Source organism: Aquarana catesbeiana, linkage group LG01, assembly GCF_042186555.1.
Source record: "Aquarana catesbeiana isolate 2022-GZ linkage group LG01, ASM4218655v1, whole genome shotgun sequence".
NCBI lineage: Eukaryota > Metazoa > Chordata > Amphibia > Anura > Ranidae > Aquarana > Aquarana catesbeiana.
This window is the reverse complement of record NC_133324.1, coordinates 837,405,927-837,420,823: the sequence shown is the minus strand read 5'-3', so window position 1 is coordinate 837,420,823 and position 14,897 is coordinate 837,405,927. Positions and strand designations below refer to the sequence as shown.

General features: G+C 42.4%; 1 protein-coding gene across 2 annotated transcripts in view; it reads left to right on the top strand.

Annotated features, from left to right (window-relative positions):
• Positions 1-14,052, top strand: part of KLHL5 (kelch like family member 5) — a 151,649-nt gene extending 137,597 nt beyond the window's left edge. Inside the window, exons 9-11 of one of the 2 annotated variants that reach the window (XM_073608748.1) lie at positions 8,627-8,839; positions 10,585-10,756; positions 13,143-14,052. In XM_073608748.1, coding sequence (XP_073464849.1) covers positions 8,627-8,839; positions 10,585-10,756; positions 13,143-13,199 — 442 coding nt within the window. In that variant the 3' untranslated portion in view covers positions 13,200-14,052. The remainder of the gene's footprint in view (positions 1-8,626; positions 8,840-10,584; positions 10,757-13,142) is intronic. The other variant, XM_073608759.1, reaches the window with a different exon arrangement.
• The last annotated feature ends 845 nt before the right edge of the window (positions 14,053-14,897 follow it).

Here is a 14,897-nt window from a genome sequence, read left to right as displayed (position 1 = left end):
TTTGATGACGCAGGTACCCTCAGCGACCCCATGGACAAGAAAATAGAAGCTCTCCTGAAAAGGGCATGGGAAGCAGGGGCGGCAAACCTAAATCCGGCTATTGCTTCCACCTGCACAGCCCGAACCTTGCTAATCTGGCTAACCCAGCTGCAAGATCTATTGGAGAACGACACACCCAGGGAGGAACTAATTAAAACCATCCCCACACTAACTAGAGCGGCAGCTTTCTTGGCAGATGCTTCAGCAGAAACTGTCAGAATATCCTCTAGGACCACGGCACTACTAAACTCGGCCCGCAGAGCCCTGTGGTTAAAATCCTGGGGGGGGGATGCACCTTCCAAGAACCGTTTATGTAGCATACCATTCACTGGAGACCTACTGTTTGGTCCCGAACTAGAAACAGTCCTGGATAGGACTGCAGCAAAAAATAAGGGGTTCCCTCAAACCAAGAAGAGACAAGGGAAGGCGCCCTTTCGGCATTTCAAGAAATTCAATAAGCCAGGGGCAAAAAAGCACTGGGGTCAACAAAACAAGAAAGGCAAAAGTGAATTCATCCTCAAGCCTAATACCCAAAAGAACAAAAAACAATGACTGCCTTCAGGTGGGGGGCAGATTGGCGGCTTTCTCCCACCAATGGGAGGAGATAACAGAAAACAAATTCATACTGCGCACCATAACGGATGGTTACGCAATAGAATTCTCCAACCGCCCCCCAACCAAATACTTAGCGACCATGCTACCCAAGGACAGCAATCAAGCAAAGGTGTTTCTAGAATCCCTACAGAAACTATTAGATCAGAAGGTGATTTGTCACGTTCCCCAAGAGGAGGAACAAAAGGGCTTCTACTCACACATCTTCGCAAAAAGAAAACCATCAGGCAAACTAAGGCTGATACTAAACCTCAAACCACTCAACCGAGGAATAAGATACAAGAGATTCAGAATGGAATCTATCTATTCAATCAGGAACATCCTACCGCAGGAGACATTCATGGCAACACTAGACTTACAGGATGCCTACCTACATGTCCCCATAAGGAAGGATCACCAAAAGTTTCTAAGGTTCGCAATCCAGGGGCCAGCAGCTACGCTGCACCTACAGTACACAGCTCTCCCCTTCGGAATCTCCTCGGCTCCAAGAATATTCTCAAAAATAATGGCGGAAGCGCTAAAAGGTCTAAGACAGGAGGGTATTGGAATAATACCATACTTAGACGACCTCCTGTTCTTTGCGGACTCAGCAGCAATCCTAGAAAACAACCTGCGCAAGAGTATGATCTATCTGCAAAACCTGGGATGGTTAATAAACGCAGAGAAATCGCAGATGATCCCAAGCCAGAGAGTAGTGTACCTGGGATACGTGCTGGACTCCAGACTGTCAAAAATTTTCCTAACAAAGGAAAAAGACGTAAAAATGACACAAGCAATTACGTCCCTGCTAAGGAACCATTCCACAACGATCAGGCACGGAATGTCCGTACTAGGACTGATGACGTCTTCCATTCCAGCCATCACCTGGGCACAAATTCACATGCGACCCTTACAGAACTACATTCTGTCCCAATGGGATGGCAGGCAAGCATCCCTAGAAAAATCCATTCCCGTCCCCGCCACAGTCAAACAAACACTCTACTGGTGGCTCAGCCCACTTCGGGTCATCGAGGGGCGCAGATGGGCTCAAGTCAATCCAGTCAGCATCACCACCGATGCAAGCGCCCTAGGATGGGGAGCCCACATGGAAGGGCGGTTCTCGCAAGGGAAATGGACACCCAAATGGGCACAAGCCTCCTCAAACTTGAGAGAGCTGAAAGCTGTGGGGGAAGCGCTAAAAACCTTCAAGCCAGCATTACAGGGGAAGGATGTAAAGATACAATCAGACAACGCAACGACAGTCGCATACCTAAACAGACAAGGGGGCACAAAACCCCAAAAACTGATGAGACTGACACAATCTATCCTACTGTGGACAGAAGTGAACATAAGATCGATATCCGGTATTCATCTAAAAGGAACAGACAATACAGTGGCAGATTTCCTGAGCCGGAAAACGATAAAACACACGGAATGGTCACTAAACCAAACAACCTTCACTCAAATCACCCAGAAGTGGGGAATACCCGAAGTAGACCTATTTACTTCCAGGGCGAACGCAAAATCTCCGATATTTTTCTCCCTGGACCCTACAGATGGCAACAGCGGGGTGGATGCTTTCAACCAAAACTGGAAATGGCATCTGTGCTATGCATTCCCTCCAACTGCCATAATCCCAAAAGTAATCCAAAAAATCAAGGCAGAGAAAACAACAGTAATACTAATAGCACCACACTGGCCCCAGAGAGCATGGTTCAGTCATTTAAAAAATCTCAGCATACAACCTCAGCTGACACTGACGGACCGCCCGGATCTACTGTCACAAGGCCCAGTCAACCATCCGAACCACAAAATCTTGAAGCTCTCGGCTTGGTTACTGAGAGGGTAAAACTCCAGAACAAAGGCCTGTCAGACAGAGTAATCAACACCATCTTAAACAGCAGAAAGCCGGTAACGAGAGCCATCTATGAGAAAATAAGGAAAAAATTTGTTTCTTGGTACGAAGACAGACCAATCTCCAACGGTGGGATAATTCCAATAGTTTTGGACTTCCTACAAGATGGTGCAGACAAAAACATATCACCAAGTACCCTGAAAGTACAAGTTGCAGCACTTTCCTCGGTCATGGATACTAGACTAGCGGAAGACCCGCTGATAAGACGATTCCTCATAGCTCTTAAAAGATCCAAACCAGCCAAATTGTACAAAACTCCCACCTGGGACATGGGCACAGTACTTAAGGGCTTTCTCTCCCCTCCGTTTGAACCTATCGAGGACAGCTCAGACAAAAACCTCACGTTAAAAACTGCGCTCCTTCTGGCCTTAGTATCCGCCAGAAGAGTGAGTGAGATCCAAGCTCTATCTTCAATAGAACCATACTGTCTAATACATCTGGACAAGATAATTCTCTCTCCAGATCCGGCCTTTCTACCCAAGGTCTCTTCTACATTTCACAGAACCCAAAACATCGTCATACCCTCACTTCCAACAACCATGGATAGTAGGAAAAGAAACATTTACAGCAAACTTGATGTAAGGAACACGCTCATAGCGTATCTCGAAAGAACAAAAGAATGGCGTAGAACGACCTCCCTCTTCATCCTCTATGCAGGAATCAACAGAGGGAAACAAGCTTCAAAAAGCACCATCAGCAGATGGATAAGGATGGCCATACAGATTACCTATAAAGGCACAGAATCTCACTCCACCTAGTGAAATCAGAGCGCACTCAACTAGAGCCTGGGCAACCTCGGCCGCAGAGAAAGCAGGGGCAACTCCGGAGCAGATCTGCAGGTCAGCGACATGGTCGAGCTTCAGTACTTTCGCTAAGCACTACCGCATAGACCAGCTGTCTGACCAAGACCAAGCATTTGGTCGTAAAGTGCTCCAGTCTCTAACCCCACCCTAGTAAGTATTGCTTGATATATCCTCTCGGATGCTGCCCTGGAAGACGATTCGAGAAAACAGAGTTAGGTACCTGGTAACTCTTTTTCTAAGAAGTCTTCCAGGGCAGCACTAGTTCCCACCCTTGAAACAACAAAAACCAGGTACAGAGGGGGAGCTTGCAGCTTACAGGGAATTCCTTCGGTGCTTTAACATAACTGAGGCACACAGGTAAGAGTGTGAAATTTATAATGGTGGACTAATGTGTTTCCTGTTTTAGGGAGGAGGAGCCTATCTCTCGGATGCTGCCCTGGAAGACTTCTTAGAAAAAGAGTTACCAGGTACCTAACTCTGTTTTTTTGTATTACTTTTTTTTATTCTATTTTTTCGATTCTTAAAAAAAAAATCCTAGCACACTGTGCCCAGAGCAATACAGTGTTACCATAGTAACACTGTACTACTCTGGGAAAGTGATCAGAATTTTGTTTTTTGTTGTTTACACATTGATTGTATATAACCAATGAATTTCATTGGTATAAGCAACCATTTTTACTGAATAAAACTAGTTCATTCAGTGTCTTTTGTTGTGATTAACTGTGATTGGTCAAAGTTAATCACATGGTACAGATGGGCTGTAATTTGCCTATCTGTACCGTGTGTTCTTTGTGACCAATTACAGTTACAAAACCATCCATTGTTTACAACTTTCATGTGATCTACTGTGATTGATCACAGCGATCGCATGACACTTGCGGCGGTGGACACCACCGGTGACAGATTTTGCTGCTGCGTGGCCCTGTGTTCTGGCAGAACGTCGTATGATGTCCTCCCAGAACAACAGTTCTCCCACCTGGCCGTCATTTTACTATAGGCTGGGCAAGAAGGTGTTCAAGAGTTTACACAGAAGTGGGCTATTTCTGTGGTTGACCCTGCTGTTTCTTTCCTAAACAAACACCTCTCTGTACCCATTTAAGATGTTTCATCTTTTAAAGATTCTGTGGACAGAAAATTTGATACTCTTTTAAAAGCTCTTCATTCTGGCAGACCCAGCTGTGCAACCAGCTCTGGCTGCTTTTTCAGTATGTCAAACCACAGCTAAATGGACCAGGGCAAAGATCAACGAATATGACCTTGTCTTTCAGGATTAGACAGTTGCAGTGCAATTACAACAACTTCCATCTGCTCCTCTTTTGTGTGTAGATGCCTTAGAACATGTCAAGAGAAAATATCCAGAATGGCCCTTATTTCTGTTCATCATATGCACAAGATTCTCTGGATAAGCATGGACAGCAGAACCTGCCTGTAAGAAATGCCTTATACAATTGCCATTTCAAGGAAGACCTCTTCAGATGCTCCTAGCTCCTCAAAACACACTCCACGTTTCAACTTCAAAGCCTAAGTTTAGCCTCTTTTTTTTGGCACTAGGTTTGGCCCACAAAGGCCACCAAGCCCTCCCCAAAGACCTCTTTGGAATTAAGGAGAGGCCCACTCTTTTTAAGAGTTGGGGGATATTTGTTGAAGTTTGCATCCGTCTAGATCACAGATGTCCCAGACCTGTGGGTTCAATTGGTATTTTTCAAAGGATAAAAAATATAATTTAAAACTACCTCCTCACCGCTTTCTTCTGTCAAATCAGTCAAGAAATGTTCCTAGGGCAGTCAGATTTGCAAAAGGCCCTGAACCACCCCTTGTCCCAGGTATTCGTTGTACCAGTACTGCCACAGGACAGGTTCAAGGGATTCTTCGCAGACCTGTTCATGGGACTAAAACCCATCGGCTGTATCTGTCTTATCCTGGACTTAAAGCGGATGTAAACCTGAAAAAAACATGTTTTAATCAAGACTTTTACCTGGTACAGTAGAAGATGTCAAGTCATCTGTGCCCAGTCTTGCCACGAAGAGTTAAACCAGCTCTGAGCAATCCTCTTGTGTTTTTGTAGTAAGATAAAAAAAAGATACACAGATGAGTTTGTGTCACCACATCCCCCACTGCTGTGACCCATCTGATTTCTTTATCTCATGAACCAGCAGAGCGTAGAATGTGTGTTTAAAATTCCAGCTTCATATCCCTCTTCTTTTCTTCTCCAGCTCTCCCAAGATTAGCTGCTCCACACTTCAGCATGATTGGGCATGCTGAAGTCATGTGGTGCCTCTTCTGAGTTTTGACTGGATGTTACTCAAAACTCAGGAATAGGAGTTTAGAGGTGGGCGGGGAGTCTTGTGACATCACAACGCCACCCACCGAGCTCCAGCAAAGAGACCCACCCACATTCCAGAGTTTTGTGGGGCTCTTGCTGCTTAAGGGTGTGACATTTTCAAGGTGGGGAATACTCATGCAAGAGACTTGCATGTGTAAATATACATTAATACTGTGCCATTAGTTTGTACTGGGTGAGTGGTGGGTTTACATTCGCTTTAAAGGATATCTAGAGGTTTCGTATTTTTTTTTTTATTTTTTTTTTTTTTAAACAAATATGTCATACTTGCCTCCTCTGTGCAGTTGATTTTGCACAGAGTGGCCCCGATCTTCCTCTTCTGGGGTCCCTCAGCGGACTCCTGGCTCCTCCTCTTTTCAAGTGCCCCATTGGAGACCTCGGGCCTCGTGCGGGCGTGCTCCCGTGTCCTGCTGCTGCGTCTATTGACACAGACAGCAGGACTCCGCCCCGTTTCCCGCGTCATTGGATTTGATTGACAGCAGTGTGAGCCAATGGCTGCGCTGCCATAAATCTATCCAATCAGGACCGAGACACCGGCTGGAGCTGGGGGCTCATTCCAGTCACTGGAAAGACCGGGTTCAGGTAAGTAAAAGGGGGGCTCTGGGGGACAGTTGCATCACAGGATGTTTTTCACCTTAATGCATAGAATGCATTAAGGTGAAAAACCCTGAGGATTTACATCCACTTTAAAATCCATTCCTGTGTCCTGTATTGTTCAATTAAGATAAGAGGTATTTTGACTTGCCTGTAAATTTCGTATCTTGGAGTACACTTTAGGACACAGGCCACCCTCTGTAAACTCTCATTGTTAACTTTGCATTGCTTGATACAAAACTGAGGACTCAAGGGAGTGGGGTAATGGGAGAGGTGTTTGCACAAAAGCCTGCTGGTGTCCAATCATCTGAAGGTACAAAGCTAGAACCCATGGTGTATGAATAAAGTACCTGTGTCCTGTACTGTACTCCATGATATGGATTTATAGAGAAGTCAAAATTCCTCTTTTTTCTTGTTTTCTTTCTGAGACATTCCTACTATATCTGTATGAATATAAATATAAAGTGTAATAAAATTTTAAAAAAGTGTGTGTGTCCAATCATGTGGATGGAAATCAACAATAAAAAAAACAATATAGTGAAAAATATAGATTTAAATGCACAGTCCCATGTTAGGATCAGCAATATAAACTTATAGGTGAAAACACAATAGTTCAGTGCAAAGATGTGCATAAAAATGTGGTGATGACTTGATTTGAAAAATGAAAAGGTGATCCAGTACAGTGCTCCAGAATCATCCACCGCATCCCTGTGGAATGGACACTCACCAGAAAAGCTGGCTGCCGTTACAGCAGCAAACATGCATTCAGTGTAGATCCGCCATTTGTTGTGGGGAAGGCTGTTCAGCAAGTCGCACCATCCGGATCTAGCTGTAGTAAATAAAGCTCACCAGGAGCCAGATGAAGTCTCCAGAGTGTAGTATTTATTGGAATTGTAAGTTAAAAGCCAAAATAAAATGAATCATAAAAACATATGACAATGTGTGCCACAGCCGACCCGGTATCGGACAAGTGGCCTGACGTCAGCACTAGTGTCTACACCCGAATATTTTCGTCCAATAGGACGTTATCAAAAATCTATATTTTTCACTACATTTTTTTTTTGTTTATTTCCATCCACATGATTGGACATTTATTTATGTTTATATATAAATATTTTTTTATTTTTTGGGGTTTTTTTCTTTTTTTGTTTTTTTACTTTAGCATTTTTTAATTTTAACACTTTTTTTGGACTTTATTTCAATGTGCTGTCCGTTTATAACACATTATTCTCATCTCATCGCTGTTTGTTTACTTTTGGTGCTACACACTTTTTCTTAAGTAATAAACCAAATTTATAAATAATAATCGTATCTTTGTCAGCTGCCGCCCCACCACAGCACAGAGATACATTTTTTTTATTTATGAAAATAAATAGGCAGCCAATAGTAGTTCACTATAACAATTATCTAGAGCTGCAGGGAGAGGCTGGAAAGAGCAGCTTCATACTGGCAGGAAGTGCTGTGATGTCATGTCTGTGTAAACACAGTATAGTATTGTTTTTACAGTCTCTCCTATGAAGGGGTCTGTAGCAGGGTTTGAAGCCAGAGAGCTATTTTAAAACAACAAATAGCCATTGTTCCTGCACAGTTTTGAACCCACACAGGAGATTCAAGTGGTTAAATGATTTCTTGAAAATCAAAACATTAGGAAAGATTAGTACGTTGCTAGTGATAATTGGTTCCTCACCATAGGGAAAACGAAATTCTCTCTGGAGCACATTAATGTTGAATTAGTTCCCAACCTATGCAAAACCCTTTTCCCCATTATGCCTAATTTTTGCTGGGAAGGAATGCCATTTCTAGCAAGAAATAGGTTCTCTGCATTTAAATTAAGTTTCAACTCCAGGCAAAACGTTTTTCTGTGTAGATATAGTAGTGAATGGTTAGAACCTCTGCCAGTTGTTTTTTTTTTTTTTTTTTTCTCCTTGTCCCCATCTCTTGAGTAGATTGCCCGTTACTTACTCCTGGGACAGCAAGTGATGGGAAATCTTTTCAACAGGGATTTGGACAAAAACACGTGATCTCCTCAGTTGGGTCACAGAGAGAAATTAAAACTTGGCAGAAATTGTAGCTCTTTCTCACAATAGCCAATGCAACAAAACACATTTTGGCTGAATTTAGACTTTACTGCAGGTGGTAGTTACAGCCATTTATGTGAGAGAATTCCAGTGTTTGACCACCCTTACAGGGAAGAAGTGTACTGGCAATGAAATAAAATGTCTAACAGATGTGAATTTATGTACACATTTCTCTTCATATTGAAAAACATAAAACGTTGGGCCATCTGCCCGCAAGTGGGATCCACGGAATAAACTGGCACATTTTGGTTTGGTTGTCCTCCAGGCTTTATGCAGTGGGTGGTCGAGATGGAAGTTCTTGCCTCAAGTCTGTAGAATGCTTTGATCCTCACACCAATAAGTGGACCCTGTGTGCGCAGATGTCCAAGAGGAGAGGTGGAGTTGGGGTCACCACATGGAATGGCTTCCTTTATGCGATTGGAGGACATGATGCTCCAGCTTCTAATTTAACATCTCGACTTTCAGACTGTGTAGAAAGGTAACATTTCATTTACACTGCTAAAGAAATAAGCTGCCAAAGCTGATAGCAAGAAATTTTCATTTTAATAAAATCAATGTGATTCCAGACTCTCTGGAATTTTAAGCACCAGCCAGTTATAAATTAACTCAAGATTTGCTGAAGTACAGCTATATTTAATGCTTCTGTGCAATTACTGTAGGGATTAACAGGGGGTGAAAAACTTGATTTCTTGTAAGATTTTCTATGGTATATTACTTTTGGTAAATGTGTTAGTACAATCTATATATATTTATGACACCTAATTAAATTCAGAGGCTTTGTATTTAAAACCATTCACATTTTTCTCTAACGCTCCATGCAGGGCAGCAGAGAAATGTCTGGGATCTCTCTGTACAGAAGCATCGGCGAGTTAGAAATGTGTGCAACCACTGCTATGCTCCAGTTTCTCATTCACAAAGACATTACTTTTTGCAGATCATGTAGTATTCAAAGGGGGGAGAGCAAGGGGGCAGGACTGAGTGAAGCACGTGGTAGCAAGAACATCATTTGGTGAACATAAATGTAGTTTATTGGTTGCCATAAGATAAAAAACAAGGTACATTGATAAATATACATATACATGGTGGTAATGCATGGGTAATACAATACATCTCAGTCATGACTTGAATATCACAAGAAACAGCAAGCAACAACTTTCCAAAGTGCACCAAAAATATCATTAAGATAAAATTATAAAATATAGTAATGCCTACAAACTCGGGCCTCTTGGATCCTTAGGTAGGGTGTATGGTTAGCTAACAAAGCTATATGGATATTATGTAGCAAAGAGTATGGCAGCTCTACGCGTTTCTTGGCTGGAAGCCCGCTCGTCAGGAGCCAGCACTTGATGTTTCTAAAAGTAGAGATATTGGTATTAACTTAGATAATAAATAATGGAATGAGTGCAGAGGTGAGCGGGGGTGAAACTAGAAAGGCCCCCATACCCAATGCATTCTAACTTACTCGAGTTCAAAAAGATGACGGTGTGATGTCGGGCAACACGAGCCATCCGGGCGCACTCCCCACCAGGAGCCGCAGCGGGCAGACCAGCAGCGGCGCCCCACAGGCGCCAACCAGGGTGGGCACGGAACCAGGCAACCTAGGTGTAGGGTGAAAGGTAAGGTGAACCAGGGTGTTCACAAGGGGAGAGTGAGAAGCGTGAGGGAATGAAAAAAGGGGGAAGAATAGTTGGGGGGGGGGGGAGTGAAAAAGATCATGTAGTAGGCAGAACAAGTTTTCCTGAATCTTTCCACCAGACCAGTGTCTGTAATACCACTCTTCAGCCAGGCAGCTTGGTAGGAGCCAATTCTTGAGTAGATGCTGAAGTCAATGTAGCATTAATTAACATAGAGGTGGCTATTTTAGGAAAAAAACACTAGTCCACTTGCATTACATGGAACATTCTAGATAGCTGCAGTTTGGCCGTCCCTGTGTGGACGTTTACATAGCTTTAAAAGGCTGCATGAATAAATTCACACTTTTATAGCTATAGTATAATCTTTCAAAAATATCTACATTTTATCCTTAAAAAAGCACAGCAGTCCTTGAGCTCCAGGCAAGTGATTATTGCCTAGGCTGAGATGGAGCCATTAATCTGCTGTAGGTAAGAGGACGTATTTCCTATAGCTACAGTACAGGCCTCATGTAAATATGTTAAACAGGGCTACATCTGCCTTATTGATATGTGCATGCTACTAACATTACTAATATGATTTCTTTTATAGATATGACCCCAAAACAGACATGTGGACTTCAGTGGCCTCCATGAGCATTAGCAGGGATGCAGTAGGAGTCTGCCTGTTGGGTGACAAGCTTTATGCTGTTGGCGGATATGATGGACAGAGTTACCTTAATAATGTGGAAGCATATGATCCACAGTCAAATGAATGGAGCCAGGTCAGTAGCTCTAGCAGTAACATTTGATGACAAATATATTTATTCTTAAAGCGGTAGTAAACACGCTGAATTTTTTTTTCTTTCCCTACGCCTGTAAGGGAAAAGGCATAATGAGCTAGTATGCACCGCATACTAGCTCATTATGAGATACTTACCTCAAAACGAGGTGCCGGCATCTCACCTGGTCCATGCCGAGGGAGCTGACATTTCTCCCGCGCATGTGCGCGGGAGACTTCTTTCCGGCAAGGTCCGTAGTTTGCCGGTCTTTCATCCGAGAATGCCCTGTGTGCACGCGCCGCTGCAGTCAGCAGCTCATTGCGAGGGGAATATCTCCTAAACCGTACAGGTTTAGGAGATATTTTTTTTACCTACAGGTAAGCCTTATTATAGGCTTACCTGTAGGTAAAAGTTTTAAAAATAGGTATACAACCGCTTTAAAGATTTCACTAACTTTTTCAAATAGGAAAGATTTTCATTTTTCAAATTATCTGTTATAGCTCCCCTACATTTAGACTGGCCAATTACTAGTAGACTTTTGTTTTCAGAATGTTCCTTCCATTTTATAATCATTAGTGGGTTAAATCATTGTTCATTTTTGCTGTAACTACAAAAAAAGGAGCAGAATGGAAAATTTCTCTCGAGTGAGTGAACAGTGAACAGTGAATGTGGTTTTCATTTGGGGAAAATCCATTCACTCCATAAAACATTTGCTTTTAACATTCGATTTTGAAGTACTTTTAAATGACATTCATCAAGTCATCCAATGTACTCATGAAACATGTCTTTGGTACAAAAATCTACTAATGTATGGCCATCATTAGTCACCTAATGACAGCAAGTCTAAAGCAACCCATAGACATTGGAAGACAGTTGGCTATGCCAGCATGATCTTACCACCAAAAGATCAACCAAGCATGCATGTTTTTGGCTGCGAAGAGCAGAATACCAGATTATCTCAGGGAGGTGCAGAGAACTCTATCAAAAAAGAAAAATACATGTGGTCGATCAATTTTGTTTAAAAAATAAATGTTTAGTGGATGGTTGCACATATACAACAAAAACTCTTAGGGCCAGTTCACACCACATGCAGTCCATTGCGTTTTTTTTTTCTGCATCAAAAACGCATGAAAAGTAGGTAATATGATTTTTAATGGCATAGTTCACACCAGTGCTTGCAGTTCCAATGCGTTCCAGTTCCAAAAAAAAATAAGAACATGCTGCATTTTTCTTGCACTGGACTGTACTGGAATGCTGAAAAAAGAATCAAAAAAGCACTGGAATGCACCTAAATGCACCAAAAATGCACTGGAACACACGTACTTATTTAAGGTTAAAAAAAAGGGGGGTGCACTGGACTGCATCAAAAACGCATTGGAACACATCAAAAACGCGTCAAAAACGTGCATGCAGAAAAAGCATCTGGAACGCATCCGGACTCCGTTTTTTCCTGTGTGAACTGGCCCTCAAGCAGGATTTTCCCCTACAGCAAAATCAGCTCCTAGAAGCAGCTGTTGGTTAAAACAATTATTCCCTTTATTGCCTTTCTGAACTCAGAAGCACTTATCAAAATCTTTGAGCAGTTTAAGATCAGCAGATAATCTGCTGTTTTTTTTTTTATACAGATATAAGAGTGGTATTCCCTAAAAGAGATGTATGACGAAAGCTTTCTTGGCCATACTTCCCTTCTGGGTCACAGGAGTGCACTTAACTTGTACTCTCCTGTGACCCAGAATCAGCCCACAGCGGCTGTTGGCTGATGTTGCAGAGCTGCTCTATGTTCTGAAAGGATCCCAACAATGTAGGGATCCACCCAAATGCTTGACCGGCAGCTGGCTCAGCCTCTCAGCGTGTTGCTGAGAGCCTGAGCCAGCTGATCCCACCCCCTCCCCGGTGCTTTCCCCAGTGACAGTCACTGCCGTCTGCTCAGAGAGAACTGATCAGAGGTCATGTGATCTCTAGAGCTGGCGGGAGGCAGCTGCAGCATGGAGGTGAGTATGTACTATTATTTTTTTGGACTCCCACACTTCTTCTTTAAGGGCTTGTTGACACCAGCACTGTTGGGCTGAGTTGCCCATTGCAGTCCAACACAAAGGACAAGGCCAATAGCCTTATATTGCAAGGTTTTAGTTCATACCAATGCATAGTGTTGGTATGCGCTAAAAAAATAAAGGACAGGTTGTATTGCACTTTGTGATGCGTTAAAACATCTCTTACCTCCTGGTTAAACCATAGAAGTTTCAAAAAGGTTAAAAAAACAAAAAAAAAAACGCACTGCATGTTAAAAATGTAAGCCAGGCCCTAAGAAATTACATTTATATGGTTATTTTAGTTAATTTGTGACATCATTGAAGATATAGTGTGTTTTGTTTTCTTTTTTGTATTTTAGGTTGCCCCATTGTGCCTTGGAAGAGCCGGAGCATGTTTGGTCACAGTGAAACTATAGCTTGCAAGTTTTGTATATCATCTGCACAACCTTCCCAAAGAGCTGATTATCCATGGCATATTTATTGACTCAATATTTTTTGTGAATGTTTTAAAAAAAAAATACTACTACTATTTATCACATTGTATCTAAATGCACACTCTATAGATGTTGATCATTTATCTAAGAAAAGAGTATTTAACATATTATATTGGACCAACCTAAAACACACACATAGAATAGAGAGATTTTATTTAAATATGTTACTGGATGATTTGCAGGGCAAAACGGGTAACAGTTTACAATCATCAGAGAATGTTTCAGTATTATTTAGCTGCTGTCTCCCTGTAATCTCACTGCAAAGCTGTCACTAGGTGTCTGCATGTCACTGCAAGTGCAATAAGGACTGCTTGAAGTTGGCGAGAGTCCAGATTATGGGTGGAAAATTGTTGTACCTTCCACTATATTTGGCACAGTATGTGCAGAAGTGGAAAACAATGTAGAAACATTTGTATGGAGAAAGTACTATAGGAAAAAAATTAACAGAGAACGAAAAGGAGGGAGAAAGCTAGCTATGCTGTTCATGTTTATTCATTAGCAGTGTGACCTTGTAAAGTGTTCATTGCTTTCTTGTGTTTAACTAAATGCATTTTTTTTGTTATATACACACACGCACACACACTTTTTTGTTTCATGGAACATTTTCATTATGTTATTATCTCAAAGACTCCTGGGTATGTATACAAAAACATTAACCTCTCGTACAGATTTAGTTTTGTTAAAGGTAAAAAGGGGCTGTAAACCCTTGTGTTTTTTCACCTTAATGCATCCTATGCATTAAGGTGAAAAAACATCTGGCATTGACTGCCCCCCTCCCCCAATCCCCCCCCCCCCCCCCGTTTTACTTACCTGAGCCCTGGAATTTGAATTTGAAAGCACTGTCTCTCTGCCCGGGGTTCTCGGCTCTTGATAGGATAGAATGATAGCAGCGCAGAATGATGCTACTGTCAATCAGATCCAATGCCGAGGGGTGGGGCCGAGTCCTGCATTTGGCCTCTATGGACGCCGAATGCTGGACTCGGGAGCACGCCCGCAAGGTAACCCCCCGGGAGAGCGCTTCTCCTAGGGGTTTATCTGATGTTGAGAAGAGCCGCAAGAGCTGCCGTTGGACCCCAGAAGACAACGTTCCGGACCACTCTGTGCAAAACGAGCTGCACAGTGGCGGTAAGTATAAGTTTGTTATTTAAAAAAAAAAAAAAACATTTACAATCACTTGAATTTTAGCTTTAAAAAAAAAAAAAACTCTCTACAGCTACAGTGTAATCGGTAATAAAGCATGTCCTACCTTGTGCAGGCAGCTCAATCCTTTAGAGATCTTCTATGCAAAAATGCCAGTCCTATGTGTCTGGGTTTCCTGCTCTACGATGGTTAATAACTTTGGGTTTTCGGGCAGAACTGCAGCAACAATGGCCTGATGGGGATTCACCCTGTTCCTCGTCCTTAATTAAGAAAAAGTATTTTCTTGTTTACACTGCATGTAACACAATCTCAGAATAGGGGAGAGTGAGATGAATGACATGATTCTCTCCCCTTTGTAGAGATTGTGTTAGTGCTGTGTAAATTAAGAAAGTGCTTTTCTCAGTGAGGGAACAAGTGGCAGGTCCCCCTTGCGGTCCATCTTCACTGCATTTCTGCCCCCAAGATCTGAAGCTATTAACC